Source organism: Cebus imitator, unplaced genomic scaffold (genome assembly GCF_001604975.1).
Source record: "Cebus imitator isolate Cc_AM_T3 unplaced genomic scaffold, Cebus_imitator-1.0 Scaffold55, whole genome shotgun sequence".
NCBI lineage: Eukaryota > Metazoa > Chordata > Mammalia > Primates > Cebidae > Cebus > Cebus imitator.
Window position 1 is genome coordinate 2,551,292 of NW_016107370.1, and position 11,669 is coordinate 2,562,960.

The 11,669-nt window shown below is 39.6% G+C and overlaps 1 protein-coding gene across 3 annotated transcripts in view; it reads right to left on the reverse strand.

Moving 5' to 3' along the window:
* Positions 1–11,669, reverse strand: part of CCBE1 (collagen and calcium binding EGF domains 1) — a 275,934-nt gene that overhangs the window by 50,427 nt on the left and 213,838 nt on the right. For all 3 annotated transcript variants that reach the window (XM_037738624.1, XM_017528843.2, XM_017528842.2), the window contains exon 3: positions 6,220–6,272. In XM_037738624.1, the coding sequence (XP_037594552.1) occupies positions 6,220–6,272 (53 nt within the window). The remainder of the gene's footprint in view (positions 1–6,219; positions 6,273–11,669) is intronic.

An 11,669-nucleotide genomic window follows, 5' to 3' on the forward strand; every position in this document is an offset into this window, starting at 1 on the left:
GCCCTCCCACTATTCCCCCCAACTCACCTTCCAGCCCTCCCACTATTCCCCCCGCCAACTCACCTTCCAGCCCTCCCACTATTCCCCCTGCCAACTCACCTTCCAACCCTCCCACTATTTCCTCCCCCAACTACTAGTCTGCAGTTTCTTGTTCATATGTTTATGTTCATGTGTGCACAATGTTTAGCTCCCAATTTTAAGTGAGAACATATGGTATTTGGTTTTCTCTTCCTGTGTTAGATTGCTTAGGATTATGGCCTCCAGCTCCAACCATGTTTTTGCAAAGGATATGATTCCTTTCTTTTTTTTATAACTGTGTAGTATTCCATGGTGTATACATACCACATTTTCTTCATCCAATCCACTACTATGGGCACCTATGTTGATTCCACGTCTTTGCTATTGTGAGTAGCATGTCGATGAACACAGGAGTACATGTGTCTTTTTGGTGTAATGATCTATTTTCCTTTGAATATATTCCATTGCTGGGTCAAATGGTAGTTTCCTTCTAATGTCTGATGAGCCTTAGATGTCTGCTCTCGTTTATTCATGGTGTATTTAAAACAGACTAGTAGAAGAAGCTCTTTGCATATGGTAGATTTTATAACATCTAGATATTACTGTAAGTGATCTAGCTGTTGCATTCCAAGTTCAGTTTCTTAAGACCTTTTCCTTGGGTTGTGTAGAATGCCCAGAGAAGGCATTTCCAAATCCTTGCCTGAGAGTAAAGTCATTCTGGAACTCAAGTGAAGGGAGAAGGCTGGGGGCTTCAAAATTCAAGGTGTCAGTGCTTAACGAAACCCTCCTTTTCAGTGTTGGACGTTCATTTTCAGCTCTGACTGGTCTCCCTCAGACCCTTAAGCTCTGGTGTACTCTCTTAGGAAAACATATCTTTGCTCTTCTGCCTGGTTGTGAAAGAGGCAGTGTTTTGTCTGAGTGGAGGAAAGGACAAGATCTGGGAGTCTGGCTTCTCTTTACATTTTTAATCAGTCCTGTTTTGACGTGACTTTCACCCCTTTTTCTAGTTTATTTGTAGTGTTACTGATTACTATTTGTTTTGTTATACATTGGGGTTGCGCCTTTTTCAGTATTGGGCATTCAAACCAGGTTGCTCCTGGTTTCCTTAAGCTGGCTAGAATTCAACCTTTCTGATTTTGCTAAACTATTTATCACTTCCCTAACTGTTCTCCAGCTCCTGAAGTTTTGTTGCTATTATCTCCTCTTCCTTGTTCTTTGTCCTGGTGGGTTTACATCTTCTGTGAATCTTTCCCACCACCTCCTCCTGCCCTGCCTTGCCCATTTTGTGTGTTTTCTGGAGGAGGCAAGATTAATGAATTTATTCAGTACCCCATTTTTGATGCTTGGTTCCCAGAGCCTATCAGCTTTCAGTCATGTAGCTTTTGTCTTTATAATTTATCTATGTTCTATCCTCTCAGTCCTATTTCTTTTGGCACCATTCTAACTCAGACCTTCAGAACCTCCCTGGTAAACAGGATCTTCATCCTAAGATTTTTAGCTTTTACATCCATCTGGGAGAACACGCCAGGCTAACCTTCACAAAGCACAGTGCTGTGTACGCCATCCCCTTGTTTAAAAACCTTTACATTTGCTACTAATTAACATGAAATATAAATGGTTCACTCTTGTGTTTAAGGACTGGCTTTACATCCCTTGAGCCTTTTCTAACCTTGAGACTTATCTGTAAGTTCCTTACACTGCGGCACAACGAAATTCTCTTTTCCATCATCCCTATTCACATCCTTGCCTTCTCACCTCCACACTTTCTTTGATTCTGTTTTTACCTCTTGCAACGTCCAACCAACCCCTCCAGCCCTTTTATAATGCTGTCTCTGCCACTATCTCTGTGATCTTGGGTTCCTTAAGCCTCAGCTTCCTCTCCTACAAAATAGAGAGAATAATACCCACACTTCATGGTGCTTTTATGAAGATTAAATTGGATGGTGCCATGAAGCACCATGCCCGATGCACAGTAAAAGCTTTACCTATTCTGCTTCTTTTGCTGCTGGTTCTTATGACTGCTCATCTACCTGGCAGGGAGCGTGTCCCCTGGAGTAACTGGCACTGCTCTCTTCCCACAGTTTATGCTGATTTAATAATTGCTGAACTAGAACAAATCAGATCATCCTATCACCTGGCCAATCAAGACATCACTTCCAACAGGGGTCAGCAAACTTCTATTAAGGGACCAGATGGTATTCTGGCTTTGTAGATCTCTTTTACAACTTCTCAACTGTGCTGTAGTTTGGTGTAGTATGAAAGAAGCCACAGATAATACTTAAATAAATAGATTTGACTGTGTTCCAATAAAATTTCATTTACAGAATCAGAATTGGCGCACAGGCCGTAGTTCACCGAGTCCTGACTTAGAGCAGCGAATATGAGACAGCAACACTTCAAAACTGTAGCTTCCACCTACTAGTTAATATATTTCTTTAGATACTCTAGCTTCTTTTTGCCATCTGTGATGGCTAATGCTATGTGTCAACTTCGCTAGGCCATGGTACCCAGCTATTTAGTCTGGGGCAAGGTTCACCAGGAGGATGTATATACTCTGAATCAGCATCCAACATATGGTGTGGTTTCTCCCATTACCAGGATTCACAGGTCTCAGAATCAAGCAGTGGAAGTGGGAGCGGCACCACTCACCGTTACACCTACTGATCCGTTAGCAACATTTTTCTTCCTGTTCCTGTAACTTTATGTTAAGTTGGGCTAGAGGGCTTAGTTCCAAAGGGAGGAATGCTTCCAGCAACAGAGGCAAAAATAAGTCCATCGAACTGAAAATTAAGGTGCCACCTGGCCACTTTGGTCTCCTTAGGCCTCTGTATCAGCAGGCAAAAAGGGAGTTATTGTGCTAGCTGGGGTGACTGATCCTGGCTACCAAGGGCAACTTGTACTGTCACCCCACAGCGGAGGGAAGGAAGATTTTCTGGAACACCAGAAACACCTTAGGTGGCCCCTTAGTATTGCCACACCCTGTGATTAAAAAGTCAACAGAAGGCGACAACCCAATTCAGGCAGGGCTAATGTCTCAGATCCTTCAGGAATGAAGGTGTGGGTCACCTTATCAGGTAGAGAAAGAACCACGATCAGGTGAGGTGCTTGCTGAGGGCAAAAGGAATATGGGTCGAGTAGTAGAAGGCAGCAGGTTATATACATCAGCTATGACCATGTGACAAATTACAGAAAAAAGCACTGTAAATTGTCATGAGTATTTCTTCCTTACCTTTCCATGGATGTGTGTGTGTGTGTGTGTGTGTGTGTGTGTGTGTCTGTGTGTGTCTGTGTCTATGTGTGTGTCTATGTGTCTGTGTGTGTCTGTGTGCCTGTGTGTGCACGTGCACGTGCATGCCATTCTTTGTTTTCTTCCTGTTGTCCTCATTATTTCGTAAGACGTAGTGACTTTATATCACAGTATTTAAATACTGTTAATTTAACATCACAGTATTTACATTAAAGCATATCAAGGAGATGCTGGAGAAGTCCAGTGCCCCAGGACTTTGTACCCTCTTCTGGGGAAAGGGCTAGTGTGTTTTGCAGGACAGTTGTAGCATGTCACATGAACATACAGCTTTTCTACTGTCTTTTTCTGGAGATGAGGTATGGTTAAAGGCAATGCATATGAGTGCCAAGTTGACAAGGGGTAGATATATGATAGTTAATTTTATGTGTCATCTTGGCTAGGCCAAAGTATCCAAATATTAGGTCAAACATTATTCTAGATGTTTCTGTGAAGATATTTTTTAGACGAGATTAGCACTGAAATCAGTAGACTTTGAGTAAATCAGATGACCCTCCATAATGGGGGTGGGCTTCATCCAATCAGGTGAGGTCTTAATAGAAAAACCCTGACCTCCCCTCCCACACCCCGCCAATCTAAGGGGGACTTCTGGCCTGCAGACTCCAACTGCAACTCCTCCCTGTCTCTTGCCTGCCAGCCTGCACTGAAAATTCTGGACATGCATCTCCACAATCTCATGAGCCAATCCCTTAAAAAAAAGTCTCAATCTCTCACTCAGTCTCGGTCTCTCCCTCTCTCTCCATATATAGAAAATTGAAATCTAAACTGGTTCTATTTCTCTGGAGAACCCTAATATACAATATTTTCTGAAATCTGCATTTGTATTTTGCATTCTCTGATAATAGAAACCTTTATTACTAAAGATATCCTTAGTAAAAGAAATAATCACTGACTTTTTCCCACAGATTTAAACAAATCTTCAAGTCTTCTGTAAAAAGTGTTCTAGCAAAAAGCAACAGAGCATAGAATTAGCTCTGGCAAAGCGACTTTCAGCATTTGTAACCACTTTTCCTGAAAATATTTAGTTCTGGGTTATGTTAATTACAGGTGCTGCAGTCTCACTTTAGGATGAGGAAGACTAGTCTTAAGGCCTAGATGTTTGAAACCACTAACACTGAAAGAAACTCTAAGTATGTGGTATCCATGTAATGTGTTTTCAATTCAGTTTGGCAAGGTCTTTAGGTAAGATCTTAAACCACAGGGCCTAAACTTTGCTTTCTTTGCAGTCTGCCAAACTGCAACATAAAGGACACAGCTGGTGACTGAGAAAAGCTGGTATAGAAAGAAATGCAATTGCTGTGACTTTTGTGGGTTTATCCATCATGCTATAACCAACAGAATTGGCTGGCAGAGACAAATTCAACTTCAACAAACCCACGACCACATCAACCATCACACGTGGAGTGACTTCCCAGCTAGCCTTCCTACAGCAGCTTGCTCAAAGGGCACAGCTATGGTTCAATGAACTGTGCCATACTTCCACTGAAAACAGCAATAAATGGGAGAGATTCTTCTATTTCTTTCTTTTCTGAGATGGAGTCTTGCTCTGTTGCCAGGCTGGAGACCAGTGGCACGATCTTGGCTCACTGCAACCTCCACCTCCTGGACTCATGCGACCGAATCTGTCTCAGCTTCCTGAGTAGCTGGGATTATAGGTGCATGCTACCATGCCCAGCTAATTTTTGTATTTTTAGTTAGAGATGGGGTTTCACCATGTTGGCCAGTATGGTCTTGATCTCTTGACCTTCTGATCCATGCCTAGGACTCCCAAAGTGCTGGGAGCCACCGTGCCCCGCAGAACTAATCTAGTTCTAACTGTTAAAAAATTGTGCTCTATGAGATAATGCAACAGATTTAGCTTGGCTGGGCTCTAGATCTTCTATAGAGATCTGGCTTCTTGGGCAAAGGTGAAGAAAACTGTTTCACACTCCCCACCCACCTCACCCCAGCCCTGGACAAACTAACCCCATGCCCTTCACACAAATAGTCTTTAGCGCTGTGTCAGGGCTCTGCCTGGAACCCTCTGCAGCCCTCTACTTTTTATTTGATTAAGTCCTAGGCAGTCTTCCTTGATGACATGGTCTCACTTCTCCCCTCATTTCCAAGACCCTCTTTGACTGCCCTGGGCCTCTGTGCAATGTGCCCCTTCTGAGCACTTCCTCTTTGAATGCCTCTATTGCACATATTGCAGTTATTATTAGCAATGACAACAGCAGCAATAACCATGGTCACCATTTATCAAGCTTGTTATAAGAACCAGACTCTGTTCCAAGTGCCTGACATGTGGCAAAATTCCTAAAACCATCATATGACCCACATACTAACATTTTCCTGGAAGAACTAAGGGTTAGAAAGTAACCTGCCCAAGGTCACAGCTATTAATAGGATGTAGAAGCATGATTAAAATCCAGGTCTATCTGATTCTATCTGCTCCCCATCCTGGCTCCTCAATTTGAATGCATGCAACTTGAGAGCTGGGTCCCTGCCTTACTTTGCTCTGTGTCTTCAGTGCTGGGCTGAACCCTCAGTGTTTGCTGGTGGTCATGTAAAGGGACTTAAAGTTTAGCAGGTGAAAAGCAGGGAGAGAGGCCAAGGGAGGAGGATTGGTTCTAATCGTGTATAAAATGCTAATTGGGGGATTACAGCCCATTAATCATAAACCTGAAATACTATATAAGAATGGCTCAATGTGTGCAAACACATCATGTAATGATTCAGACACTGCATACTACATATAACAAAATTGGCATGAGAAAGATTTAATGCCAAAAAATATACACATATGCACAGATAATCAGACACAGATAACACCTATATCCCATGAACACCTCAAGTTGATAGACTTCTAATAATTAGTTGTGAATAAAGTGAGACTGTATCTTTTTTATATTACATACCTTCTGGGATGCATTGTCCAAGAACAAATTTATACCCTTTGCAGCACTTTTTCCTAAGAAACAAAAAAACATTTAAAATAGAGTATTAGGTTAAAAATAAAATTCTTTTCAATTATTGTTTTTTGAATGAAATAACTTGTGCCCAGGAAACACTGAGGCCTAAAGCAAATTAGGTGTGGCATATTTTTAAGGTAATCTGAGATTAAAAGAAAAATATCAATCACACATGACCACATCTTCTAATACTGGGATATTCTTTCCACCACATAATATATGAAATCAACATTTTGAATCCTATGAAATAAAGTAATTAACTCAAACTTCAAAGTACCTTAAATTAAGCAATTGAAGGACTATAAAATATTAATAGGAAAAGGACCTTTAAGGTTGACCAGGCCTCTCAGTCTACGGGCCAGAGAAATACAAATTGTTTATTATAACAATTAACTAATCATAATAACAATACTTGGCTAATTATAACATAATGATGGCTAACTGTAACATAACAGTGATTAGGCAGCCAACTATTATTAAGACTGAGACTGGAACCTAAGCATTGATTCTCATTTGAGTGATTTTTTTTTAAAAACACTTGTACCATATAAGAAACTGAAAGGTACCTAAATGACCTGAATAGAAAATATAGCAAACAGTTCATTCCTAACATAAATATTTCAAACCTACTCCACTCTAACCAAGTTAATTTAACCAAGTTAGCTACCTGCTAGAAGAAAAAATCCACACTCTCTGAATGAATACAGCAAGATGCAGGCTGTCCACAACATAACAGGTACAAATGTGACCCATTCTCAAAGACAGGACAATCAGTACTGACAATCTCCAAGATAACCCACATGTTGGAATTATCAGACTTTAAGGTAGCTATTTAACTGTGTTCAATTACATAAAGGAAAATATACCTGTAATGAACAAAACAGAAAATCTCAGCAAAGGAACTACTAAAAGAACAAAACAGAAATTATAGAACTGACAAACAGACCTGAAATTTTTAAACATCCTTCTGAATGTGCTGACAGAAGAATGGAGAAATGATGCAGGAAAAAATTTGTGAATTTGAAAATAAATGAAAATTATCCAATCTGAAGGAAAGAGAAAGAAAGACTTTGAATAGAGATTTCTGGGCTAATATCAGAGGTCTAAGGTCTGGTACTTGGAGCTCCAGAGGGAGAGGAGACAGTAAATGGAGCAGAAAAATATATTTGAAAAAACAATGGCTGAAAACTTCCGAAGTTTAGTGAAAGAAATAAATTTACAGATTAAATAAGTTTGCAAACCCCAAACAGGTTAACTACACACATACACAAAATGCCCAGAGATGTCACAGTCATGTTGCGGAGACCTGAAGAGAAACTCCTGGAAGCAGAGAAAAATTAAACATTATATACAGGGAAAGGATGATTTTTAATTACCACAAACCTCTCGTCAGAAAACTACAGTAACCAGAAGACAGTGATATGACATCTTTTGAGTGCTGAGAAAACAATCTTGTTCAACCCAGAATATCCAATGAAAATATCCTTCAAGAAGGAAGGTGAAATGAAGACATTTCAGATTTTAAAAAAGGAAAAGTTCATTGTCAGCAGACCTGCGCTAATAGTTCTCCAGGCTAACAGGAGATGACACTAGAGGGAAATCTACATCTTTAGGAAGGAGTGAAGAGCACCATAAACAGTAACTATCTGAGTACACATAGAGAATTTTTTTTAAGTTCTGGGATACGTGTGCAGAACATGCCGATTTGTTGCATAGGTATACATGTGCCATGGTGGTTTGCTGTACAAATCTACCTGTCATGTGGATTTTAGGCCCCATATGCATAGGTATGTTCCCTAATGCTCTCCCTCCCTTAGTCCCCCATCCTCCATTAAGCCCCAGTGTCTGACATTCCCCTCCCTGGTCCATAGTACTAATTGTACGACTCCCACTTATGAGTGAGAACATGTAGTGTTTGGTTTTCTGTTCCTGTATTAGTTTGCTAAGAATGGTTTCCAGCTTCATCCATGTCCCCACAAAGGACATGAACTCATTCTTTTTTATGGCTGCATAGTATTCCATGGTGTATGCCAGTTAGAATGGCGATTATTAAAAAGTCAGGAAACAATGGATGCTGGAGAGGATGTGAAGAAATAGGAACGCTTTTACACTGTTGGTGAGAATGTGAATTAGTTCAACCCTTATGGAAGACAGTGTGGCGATTCCATAAGGATCTAGAACCAGAAACACCGTTTGGCCCAGCAATCCCATTACTGGGTATATAAGCTAAGGATTGTAAATCATTCTACTATAAAGACACATGAACACATATGTTTACTACAGCAAAGACTTGCTCTTAATTTCATAAAGCAAAAATAACATACATTGTCTTGCAAGGTTTATAATGCATGTAGTTGCAATAAATATGACAATGTAGGAAAAAAAGGCAGATGGATAAATGGACCTACATGGTTACAAAATCTCTACATTTTATGTAAAATAGCACAATGTTGGCATTTCTGCTGGAGCTAATGCCCCTTTGTCCCTCCTTTGTCTCCTGCTCCCATTACTTTCCCCATTCCTTGCCTTCACCACTTCCATCATCATACATGAGAGGCTGAGAATCAACCAGGGCACAGTAGATATGCAAATCTCAAGAATATACTCCAAGATATTTGGACTATAAAGGTTAAATTACCATTTTTAAGAAGTATTTCCTTGCAACTATTGAAAAAATAAGACTCAATGTTATTCCTACCACAACATCATTCTCACTCATGTGTGTTTTGGCATGCTTTCTAGGAAGAGAAACTGAGTTAAACATGGTCTATCAGCTGGGAACTGCATATCATCTACACCCCCATATCACCTGTGTGAACACATCGTGGTGGAGAAAGGAGCAGAAACCACTTACTTGGGAAATTAGGCATTATCCGTGTCTGAAAACAAGTTCCACCTTGTCAAATCATCAGAACGTTCATATAGATTAGATAAGGTCTTCTAAGAATTTTGATACACTTAATTTTTTTTCATCACATTTTAATAAAAAAAATAATTTAAGAGCATTATTTTCTACCCTTTCAAATTAGTATAATCTGACTATATAACAGATTGAGTATCCCTCATCTGAAACGCTTGGGACCAGAAGTATTCAGATTTCAGATTAATTTGAAGTTTGGCAATTTGCAGAATACCAGTTGAGCATCCTCAGAAAATCTGAAATCTGAAATCTGACACGTTCCAGTGAGCATTTCTTTCGAAACTGTTTCGAAATCTTGGATTAGGGGTGCTCAACCTGCATTGGTCAAATCAATTTACTACACTACAATTGGGTCTGCCAGGTGAATTACCATTCCTAGGAGAAACTTCAGTCATCTCTTCCTTTAACAAAATTATAAAAATTTTATGAAATCCATAATTTATTAGTTTTACATGAAATTTATGAAAAATCCATACAATTGTTAAAAGACAAATTTGGTGACAGAAATTCTGAAGCGTCACTGGGTACAGCAATGCCAATTCATCCCTCTCCAACATTTCTCACATGCAGTCTGGTGGTGATAAGTATCTTGCTTCAAAAGCATATAAACTTTGCTTTCAATATAAAAACAGTGGCATTTGGGATGCTATCAAAACAGACTTGAGTGATACAGCCAAGGCCCCCCTGCCTGTACTGGAATTCCCAACACAGATTAATTTGACATTTTATATTAGAAGGAAATCATCTATCCATGCAATTTGCCAATATGAATGATGTGTGGCAATGTCCAGATGTTCTTATTAGACATAATTTCCCAACATCTTAAACTAAATTACAATTTTACATATCAAGAGAAGCCCCTGAAGATATGAGTTTATGATGAGGTACCAGAAGTACAGGGTCTATCTTTACACTACATGAAGCTTAAACTCTGTCTAGCTTTCCATGGTTTAAAAAGTCCAAGCTCCTAACAACCAGAAGGAAAACTGGCTTCAGTATTCATTAAAATTTTACGGTTATTATTTACTCCATTACTTGAGGCTGTCCTACAGAAAAAGATAGAGGAAGAACAGTGTACTAGATGATTTGAAACTCCAGTGATTCATAAGAAAATTGGATACAAGGGGGAAAAAAACCCACGTGTTTTTTGATACGCAAATCGAACATCACATTTCAACATATGGTTTTATTTTTCTGTTTCTATTTCAATGCTGCATCTAAGCTATAACCTCTGAGTGGTTTGACAGCATTTTAAAGTTCATGCATATCAATATGATCCCTTACAATCTCTCTTTCCACATCCAAGACATTAAACTTGGGCACTGTGATCTTTATGAGCATTTGAAGGGCTTCAGACTGTCCACGCAGTGGAGTGAGAAGCAACATGTCTTTTGCCTTTTCATGAAATCGAATGATAATGAAGCAATTTAATATGCTTTCAAAAGGCTACGGAACTCCATCAGGAGAAGATCTGAGTTTCAGGATGGGCATGCATCATTTAAATACCTGCTTAGCTAAAAATTAATTTCCCCTTTGGGTTTTTCAATTGTATAAGTGACCCCAGCTCTCTGCTCAAGGGAAGGAGTTGTGAGACTCCAGTGCATCCCTCTGTCTTCCCTAGAGTTCCTGGGAATATGTTATTTTGCATGTCAAACATCCATCAATCATAAATCACATTTAAATAATGAAATATTGAGAAGTATTAACAAAATAAACAGTGGTTGCACATATTATACCATTTCAAAAATTACTTATAACATTATTTACATATAACAAAGTTGAGACGGCCAAAGTGAAATGTTGTTATGCAAGCATGAGCACTTGCTAGATCCAACTACAATCACTGCTGAATGGTTTTTATCTTTAGAAAAACAAGTGAAGACGGGGAAAGCTCATGTGGATTCTGTGGAGACAATCATTCTTAATACACTTCATATGTTGTAGCTTGGTTTTCCAAATACTAATACTTTTGTTACATAGAAAGGGTGATAACCTATAATCCGGAAAGTCTGTGGAAGTTTCCCCTGGGTGCCCCTGAGTATTCTTCACACATGTAAAAAAACTAATCAATTAAAGAGGTACAGCCAAAAATATACCCCATCAGCCAGGTGTGTGTGAGAGCTTTTAGAAGAAAGAAATCAAATCAGAAAAATTAGGATAACAGATTGTATCATCAGAATGTCTGCTGATTATTATGTTAGACACTAGAAAAAATTTTAAAAAAAATCTTCCGGCTGGGGATCCAAGATAGCCGTTTAGGAACAGCTCAGGATTGCAGCTCCCAGTGAAAGCGCAGAGGCTGCTGCAGGTGATCCCCAGGCAAGCAGGGCCTGCAGTGGACCTCAGCAGACCTACAGCAGAGGGGCTAGACTGTCAGAAGGAAAACCAAGAAACAGAAATAACCTCATCATCAACAAACAGAATGTCCACTCAGAGACCCAATCTGAAAGCCAGCAACTATAAAGACGACAGGTGG